This window comes from Centruroides vittatus, unplaced genomic scaffold (assembly GCF_030686945.1).
Source record: "Centruroides vittatus isolate TY-2023 unplaced genomic scaffold, ASM3068694v2 contig_19, whole genome shotgun sequence".
NCBI lineage: Eukaryota > Metazoa > Arthropoda > Arachnida > Scorpiones > Buthidae > Centruroides > Centruroides vittatus.
In genome coordinates this window covers 511979-533096 of record NW_027121169.1, presented here as the reverse complement: position 1 = coordinate 533096, position 21118 = coordinate 511979, and the positions used below count along the sequence as shown (strand labels likewise).

General features: G+C 31.5%; 1 protein-coding gene across 1 annotated transcript in view; it reads right to left on the bottom strand.

The window, feature by feature from the left end:
- eff (ubiquitin-conjugating enzyme E2 eff) overlaps positions 1-10458 on the bottom strand; it is a 49716-nt gene extending 39258 nt beyond the window's left edge. Inside the window, exon 1 of the mRNA XM_067264511.1 lies at positions 10301-10458. Coding sequence (XP_067120612.1) covers positions 10301-10324 — 24 coding nt within the window. The 5' untranslated portion in view covers positions 10325-10458. The remainder of the gene's footprint in view (positions 1-10300) is intronic.
- Between the last annotated feature and the right edge of the window lie 10660 nt (positions 10459-21118).

Below are 21118 nucleotides of genomic sequence, written 5' to 3'. Positions count from 1 at the left end.
CATGCAGTTCTCTTTAGCAACTTGCATATCAAGCAAGCAGGCCCACTACAATGCAATGTGAACAGATAAGATTTCCTAAGTAAAATAAACCCTGATTTCCTTTATTACATGAAATATAACTACACTAATCCTTTCTTTTTATTACAGTGCAATCATGCTATGAACCTACTAGTATACTGAATAAACCAATAGTGGTTGGCATTTCTTACTAATAGTGATAAAGAAAACAATAAAATAATAAAAGCTTTTCCTCCTTTAAATTAATCTCTGACTACTAAGATTTATAGTAGTAACACAACTTGATCAAGAATGATTTCTGAATTTACTTTTTAATATTTTCATAAAACTTTAAACTGAAAATAAATAATAAAAAAGTAGTTATATATTAACTGATAAATGCTATGAAAAAATATTGTTATAAACAGTTGAAACTAAAAAATTCCATATAAAAAATAAAATAAAAAGGAAATGAAATTTTATAAGATTTAAAAAATACCTGTCAACCATTAACAATCATAGTCAGATGATCGTACAATCCCAATTAATCATTCATCATTAAATCAGCTAACTTGATGATCATTCCCATCCTTATGTAATGTAATATATTAAGAGTTAATTTATCATTAGAAATCAATATGTTTATCTGTGCTATCAAACAAACACTTAATCTTATATATGAACTACAGTAGAGCGTCGAAAATTGGAACGTCGGTAATTGAAATGGCCGGAAATTGGAACGATTTTCAGTCGGACTGTGTCGTGCTGAATCGAACGTTTTTGATACTAAATTTACTTCTAAAGTATAATTTTCATGTTTTTTATATTCTTCAATATATTTATTTTGTTTGTACAAAGTGCAGAAATAATTTTTAACGATACGATAGCCTCGATTATTATTATAAAAATTTTCGTTAGGCTTAAAATCGACGAAAATTCAACACAAAGCGACATGCAACGGAGAAAAATTCAACAGGAAGCGATACGCAACGGAGAAAAATTTGAACATTGGACAGGTTAATATATTTTTTCGTACAAAGTCGGAAATTGGAACAAATGACTAATTGGAACAACCCCAGTCCCCAATTGACGCCAATTTTCGACGCTCTACTGTAATTAAAATGGAAATAAACTTTATGTCCAAATATTTATACACTTTAGATACTTGAAATGATACTTGCATTCTGTTATTTTTGCATAACATTTCTCTAAGAAAATATTGGTTCATGTAATAATAAACATTCATGTAATATAGTGTGTTATATGACAGTGTTTATGGCCATCAAACAAACATGACATCAAACATGCATAAACAAACATGACAGATAATTTTTCTTGTGCACAAAACAGATGTTTACAGTTATTTTATACTGTTATTACTATACTATAATATCAATTTATTATGAGCACCTATGCAAATGAAGTAAATTACATAAGTACTCACTTTTTGAATCTTTGTATCTGGTACCTTTTTACCCTCCAGAAAACAAATGTTTTCGGCCTCACTCGAGGTCTGCTTCAGGTTAAAAGAACAAAAGAAACTGGCTTCCCAATTTTTGAATTATTCTTCGAGGAACGTTTAGCTTTAAAATAAATTTGAACATAATTTTCGAATATATGCATGCGCTACGTAGCATTGTCGTTTTCTTGTTCTTCACATACGTAACACCAAGCGTATGAAAGTGCATTGCCGTCTTTAGAGTTTGTACATTTCCCCGCACAGCCAGCCCTGTATATTTCAAGGGCTTTGAGGGCCCTGATGTATTCCGTCTGAGAGGCTCTATTTATCAATCTGGAATTGGATAGGTCCGCGTGAATCTCTGGATCAGTGGCATAGGTGGATAAGGCGAGTGGTGTAATGAGCATGGTTTATATCATATCTGTGCTCCTTGAGCCTCTGTTGGATGTAATGTTTAGTAGAGCCAATGTATACTAATTCCCATCTAAATCTGTCATCTCTCACTGGAATACTGTAAATTACATTTTGCAAATGAAAAGTAGCCATTTGATCAATAGGTACTGATCATAAGTATATAACTGCAGGAGTATTACATCTTTTTGCATAAAAACATGGGCAAAAGCAAGAACCTGAGGAGCTGCATTAGGAAATAATTGTTGATGTCAAATGGAAGGGCACATGCATCTTTGAGGCTGCTCACTTTGTTGGTGTTCCAGAGCAGAAGTGGTAAAGGTCTTCCAATAATGGCAAAATCAGATGTTGCCAATAAGTTATGCCTTATGGGTAGCCAAGGATTGTGAATGTTCAGTAGAGGCCACTAAAGACTGACCTACCTTGTTAAGAGCAATAAATGCCCTACAGTTGCATCTCAATGTAATGCTGGTCATCCATGGCCAGTGTCAGTCAAAGTAACTATTGAATGGTCATTGCTACATATGGAATTACACAGGAAATGGCCAATCAAGAATCCTATATTATTGGTATTCAGTTTAGCAGCAAGCATCTTAACTGAACCATAAATGAGTGGAAAAGGGTTGCATTTTCAGGCAATAAAAATTCATGTTTTAACAACATGATTATGGGTTATTTTGACACACAGTATGGCAAGCTGGGGATAAATTGTGATATTAGGATCATAAAATGGCATACATTGAGGCCTTTGATTTATATAGAAAACTCCCAGTTAATACTATGTTATTTTAACATTCTAGATCATATATTACAATTTATGGCTACTGTCTTTGAAAATTGTGATAGCAGCTTCCAGCAGAATAATAGCTCATATGGTTCAACACTGGTTTGATGAACACGGTAACAACTTTGAAATGATATTCCTGGTCCTTTAACTCTTCTGATGTCACCTACTGAACATCTATGGGACCATTTGGACTGGAAGTTAAAACAACTGAAACAACCACCATGTAACATCCAGGAATTATTATGCAATAGACTAAAATCTTTCTGGTGTGCCAAACCTGTCCATATATACCAAGAACCATGGCTCCCATGCAAAGACAGATGACTGTTATGACTTCTGCAAAAAAATATTTGGGATACTGGGAGACTCAAATTGATTGTCATACACCATATTTAATAATTATTAGTGGTGGTAATGTAGCCCAATTTACTCCAGTAATCATTTGATTTTATATATAACAAATTGATATGACAGTGTATTTTAAATATCATCACTTTTTTCAGCATAACTTATAAAAAATAAAGCTATAGTGACATTTTAAAAAGTTATTTAAAATTTTTAGATGAATTTACATATGTGAAAATAACTTTGAGAGATTTATTTTATAACATTACTCAATTTTGTACCAATTAGTGATATTAGGTAGTGGTCTACTATACTTATTTGTTTCAAAATTAACAACTAATCTCTAATGAATTAAAACTTACTATTTCTGAAAGTTGTTTTAATAAATTTAAGTTCAAACAATTTTTTTTTTATAACAAAGTGGACAAACTTTTTTAGACCATGACAATTTGATACTTACTGTAAATACGAAATCAAATTTTACTTTGTATTTTTAATATGTAAAAATAAACTAATGCAACTTTTAAGATAATAAATATTATTCTCTATTGTAATAAATTAAAATATTCCATTTCATATAAAACTTCTTTATAATGAATAAGTACAAGAATAATGAATTTGTAATAAAATTAATATAGAAAATTTAGTTTCACTCCATATAAATATGCTAACTTTGTTCTTTAGAAAATCAAACAACTACAGTATATCTCATCTTAGATCACTATTGAACATTGACAACAGCTTAAGTTATTCTCTAGGAATTAGCAAAAACAAGAAATTGCAAATTTATGCAAGAAAATAGATTTACATAGATATATTATACCATCTATGATATTAAATATGAAATTTTTTTAATAATTAAATGAAAATCTTTTAGAAATTTTAAATATGTAAATAGAGAATGTTTGAGTTTGTCCTCAATAAACATTTCTAATTTTAATATAATTTAAGACTAACTCTCAACTTTTATTTATCATTAACCTGTAATGATATATGTAAGACAGTGATTTTCTGCTGATTTTTCACACACAATTACATTACATGTAATTGTCATTTCTCAAATTTGAAGATTAATAAAAATCCTGTGATATGTCTTCTCTGCATGTACCAAATTTAAAGGTCATACATTTAATTGTGCGGTACGCTTCTTGTCTAGTCTTGTGTTCAATTATACGAGTGCTAAGATGGCTTTTCTTTTTCGCTAGACTTATTATACCATCAATAAACAGGAGGACAAGCTTTAGAAAAACTTTTTATTTCTTTGAATATGCATTTCAGACAATTATGTCCCTTTTCAACTCTTGTGTTACAAATGGACTATGAGAAACGCAGGAGTTGTGACATTAGATAAAATATGGATGGCAATTATTGATTAACAAATATAAACAGAACCAGTATGATAGTGAAGGTAGTGTTAAAATGAAAGGTACATAAAAAGATTGTTAATTTACAGTAGAGTTTTACATGATGGGATGGTCTGCAAATTTTAAATGGGAGAGTTAACTGGATGCAACTGTCATACATTTAGTTTACAAGATATTGTTTTTGTTTCAGATCATCATCATTAACCCTTCTCCAATAGGAAGCCTCCCAAAATTTGTGATAGTGTGAAGAAATGTAAAACAAGTTCAGCTGAAAATGAATGGTGGGGGGCTGAGATGTTTCTTAGAACCAGAAAATAATTTTTTTTTTTACTTTTCAGGCACAGAATAAATCCATGAAAACATTTAATTCTGAAGGTCATAGTTAGGGTGATCATCTGTCCCCAATTTCCCAGGGACAGTCCCACCCTCTGTCCCTGGAAAAGAGTCTTGTCCCTGTTTTTTCATTTCTTTGTGATTACTGTAATTTGGCATTACTGGTTATTGTAATATTGTCACTGCCAGTTTTCCCTTCAGGGACGTATCAAATATCTCAAGTTGCCAGGTAATTTTTTTTATGAAGTAACCAATTTTTTGAGAAATTGTCAAAAAGGAGCCAAATTTTAAAACATGGACAAAAAAACATATCTAAAAAAGCTCCAAAAGTAAATAGCTATTGAATATAAACCTTATTGGAGGAGAGCTATTTGAGTGAAGTGAACAAGTTCAATCAAAATTAAAATGTTTAGGTTCAGTCATATGTACAGTACCCATTTAACAGTATTTAAGTGTGTAGGTTGCTACTATGCACCCTAAAAAATGATGATTGACATGTGTCCCCAGATTTGCTGAAAAAAATCTGGTCACCTGATTATAGTGGTCTAGGCCAGGTATGTCCAATCCATGGCCACTTAATATTTTTAGGCAGCCCACTGCACCTTAAATTTTTTAGGTACATTTTCATTTATTTCAGTAAAGTATGTTGTAAAAATTATTCTCATTTCACTGGATACACTTTGATGTCGTAATGACGTAATTGGTGCTAGAAAATTGTTTTAACTAGAAAACTGTTATGCATGTGGGGTAGTATATACTGTTGTGTACAATTCTTTTCGTGCGTGAAAAACATCAAAACTGCTGAAAAAAATAGGTGAGTGACTCCCATTTAACTAACATTCCTAGAATTAAGACTAGTATCATAAAAGCAGATGTTGACAATATAAAAGGAAGGCAATGTCAAAAATCACATTGAATTTATTTCTATTTTGTGTAAGTATAATTTCTTTTTTTACTGTCAATAAATAATACAGTATTTTTTGTAATTATATATATTTGTTATTAAAATTTGATATTTACATTTTGAACTTTTAAAAAATATATTACATAAGGTACCTTGTGGCCTGCTGAATATATGTAAATTTCTAATTTGGCCTATTAGGAAAAAAGGTTGGACAACCCTGGTCTAGGTCAAGCATTCAAGATCATAGCAACTTGCAGACAACTATGTCATGACATCATGCATAGTTCATAAACATTCATGAAGTAATGATTCCCATTTGTAGCCTCCATGATTAAACCTCCATGATTAACAGCATTGAAAAATGTCAGAGCAAAGAATCACCACCTTATGCATGTGATCATGTAAATAAAATTGTATGCAAGAACATGCAAGAGGCAAATTTCTGCAGCCAGTTTTTGAGTGTCTGTGATAAGAAGAAAAAAAGGATATCATGAAAGCACAGTAAGTCAATCTGATAAAGAATTACTATTAAAAAAAACTAGTTGGTGCAGAAAAATCACCACTGTGGCATACAACTACAAGTTAAATTATTGTACATTAAGTTAGCTTAAAGATTTCCTTTAGATAGTTTTAATGTTCAAAAAAATTAAATAAATTCACACCTTAAAAAATTACAGGTAGGCCTCCTACAACGTGTTTTCGCTCCAACACGGTTGGAAAAATGCAGAAATTTTCTTTCTAAATACCCTAAGCCGTGTTGTAACAAATTATCTTTCACATAACAGAAAAATTGCAATGGATCACATAAGTGCAGTGGAACTTGATGAAACAAGCTCAGATCTTGGAAAAAGGCCAATCAAACATTCTCGAACAACTATGATAAGTGTCGATGAGGACTGAATTTGTGAGCATAACATTATGTTTCTTTTTGACTTTGACTTGAAATCAAACTTTTTAGTTTTTATATGATGTTGAATTTTATTTAAGCTTTTTATGTACATAAAGTTAAAAAAAATGATGAAAATGTCACACTATAAAAGGCATTTTTTCTTTTTAAACTGAATTCTAGTTTTTGTATTAAGTTGGTGTCTCCTATAATGCAATTTCCCACAACGCAGTATTTTCAAGGAATGTATCTACCGCATTGTAGGAGGCCTACCTGTACTCCACAAGGTATTTTCAAATAAACAGTAATATTTTTTACCTAGTTGATATATTATAAATAAATTTATGTTATTTGTATTCCAACATTAGATTTTACACTTATATTGTGCTCTATTCATTGTAAAATTTTATACATTAATTACTACTGAAGGTCCATCAACTAGATCAAAAATGTTGTTTATTAAAAGATACCTGCGTAAGTAATTTTTAAAGTGTGTAACTATTTTTTAAGTTCCTCTTCCAGTTCATGTATTACTTCAGTTTAACATTCAAAATTAAAAAGATCATCATTCAAGAGAAAAACAGAATGTTAATCAAAAATGTTAAAGACAAAACTATTCAAAACATTGCAATAAAAAAAAAATGAAATTATTTCTGGATGAACAAAGTATAGGAAATATTTTCATTTGTTAGTTTTATATTAAAATAGCCAAGTGAGTATGTTTCATTTGATATTCATTTGTAATTAGTTCTGTCAAAAAACAACTTTCCAGTTTCTTTTGTCAAGTCTAAAATACTTACAATGCCATTCAGACCAATTATTAAGGTAAAATGTGTTCAAAACTGCCCAAAAAGTATTTGAAAGTAAGTTATCATACAAGATGATGTTTGTTTATTCCAAATAGTTTTTCCATTTAACAGTTTAATTAGCTGTTTAAATATAATGCATAACAATGCCAAATATTGAAATACATGATATTTAGAAAAAGGTATTTCCATCACTGAATAATTCTTTTAATTATCAATATTTTTCAATAATAATGATTTAATTGAAAAAACATAACTACAGTATATAAAATAAAATGAACATTAAACAGGATTATTTGTTGCTTTATGTATTTAAACTTTTACATTTTAAGTAGATTTGTTAGTTGAAGAATACAAAAACATTTGATTAAAATCTAGTTAAATTTTTATATTTTATAAAATGAGTTAACATTAGATTGGATACTTTTCTAATGTTTCATATATATTAGCATCTGGACAAAATTTAGATCACATGTTTTGTGTATATATACATGCTAAAAAAAACAATTTAAAAGAAAAAATATTCAGGTTTTAAAATAAAATTTAAGAACTTTTATAAATCTTTCATTTGCTATTTGTGTCATATCCAAGCAAAAAATAACTTTAAAAACAACAAAAATTTCCTCTATTGCTGCTTCCAGACATTTATTTTTGGTATATTAAATAACTTTGACAAAACTATTAAAAATAATTTCAAAAATAATCCATGAAACTTAATCTTGAATATAATAATAATTTAAACACTTTCAAACAAAAAAATTTTATAATTCATCAAAAATGAATTTATATAAATTCAATACAGTTTAGTTTATGTATAAAAACTTAAAATACTAATTCCAAGTAAAAGTGAAATCAATATGATATAAATACATATATCTTTAAATGAAAATAAGTTAGTCTTTCTTTCAGTTCTTTCTGAAAATTTACTTTACTAAAAACTAAACATTTGCTGGAAAGTTCAGTTTTGTTCAAGAATTATAGTGATATATCTTATTCTCTAGAGACAAGTATTTCATTGCAAAATACAGATACAGGAAAAATCAGTAAAATAAAATACAGATTCAAATCTATTTGATTTAATAACAATTTTTTTATAAGCAAGCTCAACAACTGTTATGTATAGAAAATTTATATAAAATATTGATTGAAATCTATAAAATATAATCACAAACTATTGATTCCTAAGTTTTTGTAATAACTATAATACAGATGAAAAAATTATATCCTGTTTTTAAAACAATAACTTTACAAACCATCTAGAAACTAAATTCTATAACAGTTACTGCAAGTCTGTTATAAACATGTAAGCCTAAATCTTAGAACTTAAAGCAAAGTTATTAACAGCAAACCGCAAGAACACAAATCATCTCAATTTTAAAATTTAATATAACTAACTAAAGATAAAAGATTTTTAAAAACATACTCCAGCAAAATGTTATGAATTATTGTTACTCAACAAGTAAAATGAAAAATTTGCTAAGCAGAAGTAAAGAATTCAAAATCCATGCAATAAGAATCAACATTCAATTTCTCGCCTTATTTTTTTTTAAATTATGTACTTATTAATGATTACAAATTAATTATTATAGAAATTTAGGTAAAATTTATGATGTAAATTCCATAATGCTTTTATGGGTAATGTTTTGACTAAAGAATGCCTACAATAGAAATGTAAGTATTGATTACAGCTGATATCCAATTTTTGTTTACAAACTATTGAATATTTTCTATATTTTAAAGTCATTTTCATAAAATTATTGGTTATTTACATTTGTTCATGTTTATGCAGAAAATAAAATGATTTCAAATAAAATAATAATTTCTTCCCTCACAAACTTGAAAAAGTGTAACTATTTTTTTACATTTCTTGTATACAGCATAAATATATGTGTCATTCTCTCTAGACAGAGTCAAACCATCTGATAAACTATCTAGTAACTCAAAATATATATTTAATTTCAAAAATCTTACATAAACCAGAACAGAACAAACTAATTTTAAACAAAGCTTATTCTTATTACGATTATTTACTTTCACCATAAAAAGCTATTCGTGTCTATTCAGAAGATTCGCAACATCTAAACAACTCGAAAACACAGAAATGATAAAAATCAAAAAATCGCAATTCATTTACTCAATACAATAGGTGTAAATATTTTAACAATTAGATACGCTTCAACTGCCAATTTTAAATACCAGTAAATCTAAATGATTTTCTTGCACATACATATAATTTACATTGAAAACTTGCACATTACATCAGTTTAAATATCTATACTTTTACAGTTAAATTAATAATTTAAGTGTAAAGACCATTATTATGGTAAATTTATTCACGTTCCTCTTTACTCACAATTATAGACAAACAAAACACACATTCATTGGTTAATTTCTTAATATAGTGGTAAAGATATACAATTCATCTTCATATGGATATGGATTTAGTAAAACCCAATCTATATTAGTCACTGTATTAGGAAGAAAGAATTTATTGCTGCTAGAATGTTGTCGACAAAGTTAAACCAAGCTCGGTGAATATTTTCAATATAGTATCGAAGAAATTGGTATCCTTTTTTGTATACGAAACGTGAAAACCATGCAGAGAAATGGGAACAATTGGCAAACGGACAAAAAGCTTGAAAGATACGTTAACAAGACAACTCATACTTGACTGCAGCTACTAAAAATCAAATATGTAACCACGAATCAAAAGCTAATTTCTCTATCGAACTTTAAGCCTAATCATCTTCATAATAAATACGCACAGACGATTTTTTTCGGTAATAAAGCGGATTATAACGAAGAACAGGACCAGACGAATCGATACACTTATCCTTCTATCTTTTAACGTAAAAATAATTGCTAATCACTTATTATTTTAATCAATCCTTAACAAAAGAAACGCCTGAAAATTGTTTGCAACTGAGGATTTCTTACGTTTAGGCTTAATGAAGCGAGTTAAGATTGAACATATCTTAAACAACGTATAATTGAGTAAATACAGATACCTTGTTGATTCGTTTCAAAGCCATTTAAGATGAATTAAAAGTGATTTTAGGTAACAATATCCCCTTTTCGGTCAAATCCGGATCAGAAAGGCTAAAGACGACTTTCCTCGAAGGTACGAAGAACCGACACACGGACAAATGGACACTTCCGCCGCCCAAGGATACTAATGGCGTCGGGTTTAAAATCGATTACTTTTATCGTTAATTATATAAAAAATCGTGTGCTATTAATTAATTTGTAAAATTCTTAAAACAGGTATATAATATTAATTAAGATGTTTTCGAAATCATTATTTAATATTTGAGTAATATTTAATACAATTAAGGAACTATTTGACTCGAATGAGAAATTGACGGCACATCGGCTAGAGGAAAAGGTGATGTAATAGAAAACGAAATATTCATTTATTTACAAATTTGTATTTTCTAAAAGTGGCTTTAATTATTTTTTTTATTTTTATAAAATAATAACCGTTTTATGATATTATTATTAAGTATATATTTGAACTAAAATTAAAGTAAAAATATTGATTTTTTCGTAACGTATCGAAATAAGAAACTTTCAATTTTAAAGTATTCCGTAACATTTTTAATATATTAATAACTTTTTTTAAAAATAGTAATATTATTTAATTACGAAATAATGGAATAGTTTTATTTTAAATAAAATGTTTTTTACAGCAACGATTGCCGCAAAATTACGATACGAACATGACATTATAATCGCTTCTTAAATTACGAATTTTTATTTCAATATTAATTAATATATATTTTTAATTTAGTTTTTAAAATGAAATTATATAGCTGCTTAACGTTCTTGTATATTTAATCATATTCAAAATAGTAATGTAAGTAATGAATGCAAAACGAGTTCGGACATGTTCATTTTAACACAAATTAAGTCTAGACATGCGTAAGATGTATCAAAATAAAAATCGGAAAAGTATTCTCTATAAATTAAAAGAAACCGAAAGTAAAAGTGTATGACGTCATTCATGAGAACATTGTTATCGCGTGACTCTTGCTATGGATATTCCAATTACGGAATGGTTACTAGATAAACTGGATGGGGAGCTGCCATTGTTCGTTCTCGCCCTTCGTTTTAGTTCTAGGGACAACTGCTCCCGATGGGACGGCGTTTCAGTCGTTCAGTAGGCTAAATTGGCAAGAGTCGCGCTAACACCTGTGTATTTTGAAATGTGTTTTTGTATCGTCTTTAGTTATTTCAGTTTTTGAGTTTTTTGTAACATGCGATTGTCAATTTGGCTTCAGATCGTCGATGTTTACGGAGGCAACGTGAATTTAGAATCGGTGGATTTCTAGCAAGTGGGATGTGAAAATGTAAGGCACGGAGTTGCTATTCGCGTTTATCATGAACTATAGAGGGCGCTGAATTTTTACAAAATGGCTACTTTATCTGGGTCGCTTGTAACTAGTAATGTAAAATTAATCATATACAGTCAAACCTGTTTTTATGCGGGGGATAGGAACCACATAAAAGTAAATGCATAAAAAAAATCGCGCGAAACTTCACGAGTGGCTATAAAAAACAGTTTTCGCAACACAATTTAAAAAATATTTTTTTATGCGGTGAATAGGGACCGCATAAAAAAAGTCTCACGTAGAAAATAACTCGAAACCGTACGAAATAACTAGGAATTGCTTTTTTAACTCCTTGGGCCTTTTTCTGCAACACCTAATGGGGAAAAAATCCTCAAAGAATTTTAATTTTTATATTAATTAATTATTTCCACTTAAATACGAATCTAACATTAAAAAGTTAAAAATAATCGTTAAATAATGATTTTATTTGATAAATATAGCTGCAGGAAGTGTTATTTTTCATTTAACAAGGCGTGAAATTTCACACCTACAGTCTAAAGCTGGAGGGGAGCTAACTTACCGCATCTGTTCAAATATAACATAATATTTATGGTTTTTATGCTATTAAAATAAGAGGGGACCGAAATAAACGCATGAGAAAAAAATTTTACTGAATAAAAAATGAAAAAACCTGATGATGTCATAGAAAACAACCAATAGAGTTTTTAAAAATTTTACAGGAGTCAGTTATGTTCTGATTTGATTGAAATTTTCATATACCGCACAAAAAAAATCGCACAGAAAAAGACCGCACAAAAACAGGTTTGACTGTATTACTGCCCGATATAATGATATATGCTGCTTGTAGCTGTTTATCGAGAAATTTTATAGTAGCAGAACAATTATTGCTAGCGGGATACGTCATTATGTGGTATCGAAGCAAGTGAGCGAGATCGTTCTATGCATATTTGTGCCCTTTGTGTTAAAAACATCAGCTTTGACGCTGTCTTATCAGGGTTAGATTTACAAGTAAAAAGCTATGTAAATTGTTGCTTAGGCTTTGACTATCAAGGAGCCTCAAACATTTGTACAAACAAAAAAAAAATTAAAGTGGAATTTTGTAATAAACATTTTTTTACAAACCAACAAAACATACTTTACTTTTTATTTTGCGTATTTTTTTTCTAAGAATTAACGTAAGGACTATTTTTAAAAAAAATGATAAAACCAATTTTAAAAAAGATTTTTAAAGGAATGGGTATGAAAATTTAATTAAATTTAGTTATAAAACAGAAGACTAGTGAGACCTCACATCTTTTTCTTCCAATAACCGTATTGAATCAGAGAGATAGTCTGATTTAATTTTTTTCTTTTTATGATTGACTTCTAAAATTGTGAAGGGTTGGTAAGGGGACTTACATTCAGCTTAAGGTTTCGAAATGTTTAAATCCGACCCTGTGTCCCACACAAAATAACTGGCATTTTAACTTTAAGAAAATATCTTTTAAAATTGACAGCATAACTTGTTCGTGTAAAATTGGACAATCAGGAAACTGCCAATTGTTGTCTAATTCACTCTTTCACAATTCGGAGAAGCTCATAAATATAACCGACTGATTTCCGAATATCATCTGTTTTTCGTGTGAGAATAGACGAAAACTTATATTAGGCTCCCGTAAATCTTTGAAATTGCAATTTGGAACGCAACAGAAAGCTTTGCTTTTTCTATTGTTATTCATATTTACTGCTGATAATACGCAAGAATTAATCAAACGACCCAGATAGAATAGTTTTGTTTTTAAACACCAGAGGGCGAGCATCCGGTGAAAAATGCAAATAACACCAAAAGTTGTATATTCTTACATCGCTTACAGGCTGTACTTTTTTGCAGTTTGCAAGTAATATAAAAATGTACCGTACAACAGCAAGATTGAGAAACAATATATTTGGCAAGAAAGGCGGATAAATCGTCAAGAAAGTTGTTCCGCTTATATTAAATTCGTAGCCATAATAAAATTTTGGATGATTTTATGGAAATATTGCTAATAAATTGGATATAAAGTATAGGGCTATATTATATTTATTTATTTAACTTTTATTATTCTAACACGAACAGTTTATTTCAAAAAACTGAAGTGGTAAGTGTGCTACTTAACCCACAAATATAACGATATTTTTATAATCTCAGTACGAACCAGGTCTTGAAGGCCTTTACTCTCCGTCATATGATTATTTATAGTGTACTCAGGTTAGTCTGATCCATACCATATTCAGTACATTGTTGATTTGTTTCCGACAGTGTTTTTTTCTTTTGCAGAATATAAGTAGTGTTCTTGTTTTTTATTACAGTTATAGTTTGTGAAAATATTAACAATAAAAAACATTTTGACTTATGTCATGTTATGTACCACATTGTTGAAGTTAAAATCCTTCTAAGAGGTAATAAGAAGCCAAGGACGACGCCAGCCAATGGGTAAGGGGAGGGGCAAGATGATGTAAATTGATAGAGGATATGAATTGTATGTAGGTAAAATAAAAACGATTCATAAAGTTTTAATCATTTACTATGTACCGGAAAAGAAATATCTCAAATAAAACATTTTCTTTAACTTACAAGAAGCCTAAGAAGATTATTTTAATTAAAACTTAGCATTTAAATAACTTTTTCGAATTTCTAGGGGAGGGCAGCTGCCCCTCCCCCTGGCGACGCCCTTGTAAGAAGCTATTAATTGTAGAAGTGTTGCATTTACCCATCAAAAATAGACAAAGAAAACATGCCAGTAAGTGAAAGAGGCTGATATATAGAAACTGCACCATTAGGATGTGTAGGAATTGTGCATTATATGCATATACTTGTGAGCACTATGTTGGCCTCCTTTATTCCTAGACTTATTACACTGTCACTGGACACAAGATCAACCTTAGAATAATATAAAATAAAGTGATTTTCTAAGGCTGATCTTGTGTCCAGTGACGGTGTAATAAATCTAGGAATAAAGGAGACCAACATAGCGCTCACAAGTGTATACCAAGGCTAGACAAGAAGTGTATTACAGTATTTAACAGCATTGTATGCATCATTCTGGATTACAAAAGTATATTAACATGAACTATTCTTGTTGTAGACAACAAGCTTAGGCACTGAAGCCGTGAGCCTGAAGAGGGATTAAAAAATTTCCAATCCGAAATGCATCATTAATAAAGTGAACTGTTTTAATTTTGGTCACTGTTAATTGCAGATAATTAAGAAAGACGTGATAAATGTCACTAGTCTCACTATTGGAAGGAACCTTTATCTATAACTTTTTATATTTTTATTATCAAATGGTAAAAAGCTTAATTATGAGGGCAGTGATAAGTTTTATAAAATAAAGTTGTATTGATAAATGTTAATAATGAATAACTTCATTAAGTTCAACGTCTCTCGAAATGATACATGACACCCAGCGCCGGATTAAGCCTCTAGCGGGCCCTAGACAAAATTTAAATTGGGGCCCCATTTAAATAAGTTGCTTCTAAACAAATCTTATATAATGTGACATTAGCGTAGCTAGCATGAGTGACACCCAGTGCGGATATCGTGGTGTCACCCCAAGTCACACCGTAGTGTCACCCTTTTTAACTCTTTTATAAAACACTATTGAATTGTAATATCTTCGCACTCAAGCAACTTGAACGCTATATCGAATATGCGATGTCGCGACGTATAAGTTTAGATTTAGAAAATAAATCATAACCATCCATACATCGGTACTACCACGAGACGCGGGCTCTAGGAATATATCGAGATGACGTGAGAGATCCTGTGGCGTTACTTCTGACGTACGGGAGGCTGTTAACCTTTTTTTTTTTTTTAGGCAATGGGTAGTCGAGGGGAGCTTAGTAAGAAAAGAATTGTTAAGCACAGCATTTTCTGTCCTATCGAATTTCTTAAATTTTTAACTCGTTTCCACACAGAGAAATCTTCTGCAGTGAAGCCGGGCCCCTCTGACTTACGGGCCCTAGACATTTGCCTACTTTGCCTATTCGATAATCCGGCCCTGATGACACCCCTCTATCTCTCCATCCCTTTAACCTTTAACCACAAAAATTTAATAGAGTCAATGTTTCTTATACACAAGCTACCGTGTCAAATTTCGTTTCTTATAGACGCCGACATACCAACACACACATACACTGAATATTATTTCCATAAATAACATTTTTTCATTTTTTTTTTTTTTTACTTTTTTGGATTCAAGTCTCAAAACGTGGAGTTTCAAAAAGACTCGGAGGGTCAAATTTGACGACATTCATATACTGTACTTTCCCTTGTTATATATACATAACAACCGGAAAAGAAAAATTAAGAATGTTTAGAAATGCATTTAACTTATTGCTACAGAATATTTTGTCTTGTTTAGAAACATTTAAATAAAAGGTTAAAAGAAATGTTTTGTTAGTTTTTTTAAAATTTTTCAAAATAAATAAGTAGGGTCATTTTGACTCACGATGTCAGTTAAGTGTTAAAACTCTTCTTTTCCTTTGCCCACTTTTATACGAGTTAGAATATTCTAGCTCGTTGCCTTTACACAACATAAATGGCACGTCTCCTTGACTAAAAAGAAAATAGCTGATGTATTCAATTTTCTTTCAACATGGCATTGCTATAGCCATTCTATATATTCATTGTTATACAGACTCAAATGGATCCCAACTCTATGGCGGTTTAACCAGCGGTCACCCTAACCCGAATAGGCTCTCTACCTGCTTTGCACTACTGATGGAGAGACTTGCGGTAAAATTGTAAACTTTGTAATTACAAACAACCGAGTTACAACTGAGCTAACATGGCAAATTTGGTGAATTTTTCCTCTGGAAGAAACGAAACATTTGTAGCATGGTAGGATGTAATACTTCTTACAGTAATGTCAAAGGGGTACTTTTTATTTTAGTTTTTTGAATGAAAAAAGACTCAGTTAGAAGAAAGGTGTAGATTAATGCTGTATGCAGGGCTTTACTTTCATTTGTCTATATTCATAAATTATAAAAGCATTCCTAAGTTTTGATGGATATTTTATTTCCAACTAGCTGTTACCCGCGGCTTCGCTCGCGCGGATTTTGCAAGCAAACCCTATTTACATTCAATATTTCAACAACCATAATAATAGTTATTTAACACCTACCGCTGAGAATGATGAGAATCAAACAAACTGTTTTTAATTTGACTTCTAGCTGCAAGTACCCGCTTCATTCTATAATCGAATCAATATGCAAAAAGAAATTCGAATTTAGAACGGTTCGAACATTTGATTAAAAAATCAAAATATATAAAAAATATCTATAACAGTGTCTGAATTGTTATCAATTTAATACCTTTAAGTACTCAATGAAGACTAAACGTAATTAAAAACAAAAAATCGCATCTAAAATAGTACAGTAGAAGCCGTTCTTCAGGTTAAGACTTAATGCTCTCCCTCCCCCCGCGGGGGGAATTTCGAAAAATCCCTTCTTTGTGTGCATTTTCATGACGTACCCTAACTGTGTACCAAATCAGTGACGTGGCTAGGATTATCCGGGCCCGGTGCGAAACCAGATTTCTGAGCCCCCGAAAAAAATTTTTCGGCAGGGGTGTCCTTTTTCCATAATGGTAATCGGGAACGTCCAAATGAAAACAAGTAATTTTTTCTATAAATTTCGACTTTTGAATTTATTTATTCCGTTAAAAACATTGCGTTTAGACGTTCAATTTCTTTCATTTGATGAATGATGCGTTAGGTATTTTTTTGTTTTGTTTACGTAAAGGGATTAAAATATTTTTGTGTAGTAGTTTATATAGTGTATAACTAAATTACAGTTGAGTTGCTGGTTTTCCTGTGTAATAGGGGCTTCAGCTCCAGCATCCAAATTCCAAATTTTGTTTTGTTCTGATTGCCGTGAAAAATTTTTCGGTATTTTTTTTGTGATTTTGGGTCTAGTTCATCACCGCTAACAGCCAGAACTGTCTGCATATTTTTGGGGAGAGATTGGAGCCACAAGTTTCTAAGAAATTCTTCGGTAATCTTGTCCGCTGAAAGCTCCTTCATTTTACGGAGTAAAACGCTGGGTTTCTGATCCCCTAACGCCAGATCTTCAAGCAGAATTTTAGCCTCTTTAGCAGCGGAGTTCTGAAAAATTTCGAGGAGTCGATCTTTGAGTTTAGTAAACGGAGCCTCGGCTGGACGGTCAAATACTAAGTCACTGACGTTAGATAGAATCTCCGTGTCCAGGGAATTGATTAAATAGTTGTACTTAGTGTTCTCACTTGTAATCCGATTAATGGCAAAAGCTGCGTCTAGCTGCACAAAAAATAATTTGATGTTGGTTTTAGTGAAGATAGGCATTTTTGCCTGTACACGTCCGATTTCCAACTCGTTCTGTTCCGCCATTTCGGACGCCTAGCTATGCAGCTACAAGGAAAGCGGGATAGTCTTGGATTAGGCTTAGCCCAAGTCACGTACTCTTAGTCTTCTTATTGAATTTACGATTCAGAAACTGATCATACCTGCATGTCCTGTTAAAAATGTTCCTTCATAAACACAGAGTTGCTCGCTATCCAATTCAGTCGAAAGTCCAGGTAGTTCGTTAATCGGATCACGTTCGGGTCACCACTTTGTCATTCGATCCTACTGATCTTTAGAACTAACGTTAAGCAGTCAAACACGAACAGTAACAAAAAAACTTTATTAAAAAGGTGAGAACTGTCACCGACATCCTCGGTCAACACCCAGGCAAAATCCCGCGAACTTTCGCGCCTCTTTTTTAAGTTGCCAGCCAACTCTCGTTGGCAATGTTGCCAGGCAGTGTTCGGGATCTCTGGCACTGGCGGCCACAAGTCAAATTTTGTAATAAATATTTTTTTACAAACCAACAAAATATACTTTACTTTTTATTTTGTGTAGAATTTCATTAATTTTTTTCTAAGAATTAACATAAGATCTTTAAAAAAATTGATAAAACTAATTTTAAAAAGATTTTTAATGGAATGGGTATACAAATTTAATTAAATTCAGTTATAAAACAGAAGACTAGTGAGACCTCATCTTTTTCTTCCAATATCCGTATTAAATCAGAGACATAGTCTGATTTAATTCTTTTCTTTTTATGATTGCCTTCTAAAATTGTGAAGGGTTGGTAAGGGGACTTACAGAGTTCAGCTTAGAGCTTCGAAATGCTTAAATCCGACCCTGTGTCCCACACAAAATTACTGGCATTTTAAACTTTAAAAAAACATTTTTTTAAAATTGACAACATAACTTGTTCATGTAAAGCTGGACAATCGGGAAACTGCCAACTCTTAACAGTCTAATCCACTCTTTCTGAATTCAGAGAAGCTCATAAATATAACCGACCGATTTGCGAATAATCACCTGTTTTTCATACGGGAATAGATGAAAACTTATATTAGGCTCCCCTACAGCTTTGAAATTGCAATTTGAAACGCAATAGAAAGCTTTGCTTTTTCTATTGATATTCATCTTTACTGCTCAAGAATAAATACACAAGAATAAATCAAACGACCCAGATGGAATTAAACATCAGAGGGCGAGCATCCAGTGAAAAATGCGAATAGGTAAGCGAATAAAGCGAAATATAAAAGCGTTGTCGAAAAGCAAACGAAAACGGCTGCCGACCGTACTGTACATACTTCGTTTGGTGTCTGTTAGAAAAACTTCGTAAAATTTAGGCGTTATGATTACAGTTACACTTATAAGTTAGCTTTGTAGTTTGTGTAAAATGAAACTTGTAGTTTTGTAAGATTGTAAAATTTTCGAAAACCACGAGTTTGATAAGAGAGCAAAAAAGAAGCTTTTCCCGGCCCGTTTCTGCTAAGCCAGAATATGAAAAGTAAAAAGGAAATCACGACCATTCACTTTCAGATTTCACTCTGAGCATTTAAAAGCGTTGAATATTCTTCTGTAGTAACAACTGTAATTTGGAACATGAAAAATTGGCCGGTACCGTGGCGGTACTGGCCAGAGTTTTTCGTTTTATAGAGGACTGTTTTTATTAATACAGAAAAAGAGAAAAGTTGAAATAGTATTACAATTCATATTAATTAATAAATACACACACCTATTTTATATTTGCTGAGCATATTGTTTTATTCCGAACGTTTTCAGCCTACTATAATAGGCCATCTTCAGGCTTTTCATTTTTTGTTCGAAGATTTTCGAACAAAAAATGAAAAGCCTGAAGATGGCCTATTATAGTAGGCTGAAAACGTTCGGAATAAAACAATATGCTCAGCAAATATAAAATAGGTGTGTGTATTTATTAATTAATTTCAATAGTGCTGAGAAGGAGATAGTAGATAGATTACAATTCATATTTGGAACTGCTTCTCCTGCAATGTGTTTTATATTTCAAAAACATGTTGAAAACAATTCCACGTGTTTGTGGTGCAGAGGGAAAAAATCTGCATGAAATTTCAACATCCTAGTAACGCGTTTTAATTATGATTTAAAAATTAGCTGCTGTTATGCTATCGAGCTCCGCTATATGCTGGTTATGTTGTGTACTTGGCATCCAAAAAGTCTTCCATTGACCATTTCTATGTTAGATGGAAGATTCCAGTTCATAAGATTTTACGCAGTTTATAAGATCTTCCATTCGGAGATGTATGTTCTCTTTTGAAGATAGACTGTTTTAGATGGTCGGATGACCGAACGATGAAGGTGGTAGCTTGCTGCTCTGGATACCTGAGATCAAATCCAGGTGGAACAGGAATTTTCGCAGGATTGTCTGTTTGGATATGTCTCATTATTCAGCATCCCATTGTGGACCTGCTCGAACCTCATAGTGGGCTTGCTAAAAGAAACCTTCTTAGGGTGCGTTCGTTAGTAGCGGTCGCTCTGCGTCTTCGGTACAACAGGAACACGCTGCTGTTTGTAGGCATTTAGGAACGACGATGAAAAAAAGAAAAAGATGGCGGCCCTCATACTATATAGATAGTGTTGTAACGGAAGGCTCTATGACCTTAAAACGTGTGTTTAGAGACAAAAGTTAAAAGAAGAATCTAATTGTAAAAATTAACCTTAAAATATTGTCTTCGCCGCCGAAATATCCACGAAAAAATTAGTAATTCGAGCTACCATTCCAAAAAAAAAAAAAAAAAAACTCAAGACGACACTTACATCACTGTGTGCATTAACGTACGCTTTCAGATCTAAATTTTCATTGATAAAACCACATAATGGGCCACGAAACGAAACTATCTGAGCTTTGGAGGACGCCATATTGCTTTCCACCGTAAACTACCACTACAAGGGGTGCGTTCTTTTATTCTTCCACGTAACTCTGTGCGGGCGGTATCCGTTTAAAAATTCTTGCGCAACGCGTTCCTGTATTCCGGCCGGAGTGCGCGCCGTTGGACGGCAAAAACGGCCGCTTATAGTAGTAGTTTACGGTGGAAAGCAACATGGGGTCCTCCAAAGCTCAGATAGTTTCGTTTCGTGGCCCATTATGTGGTTTTAT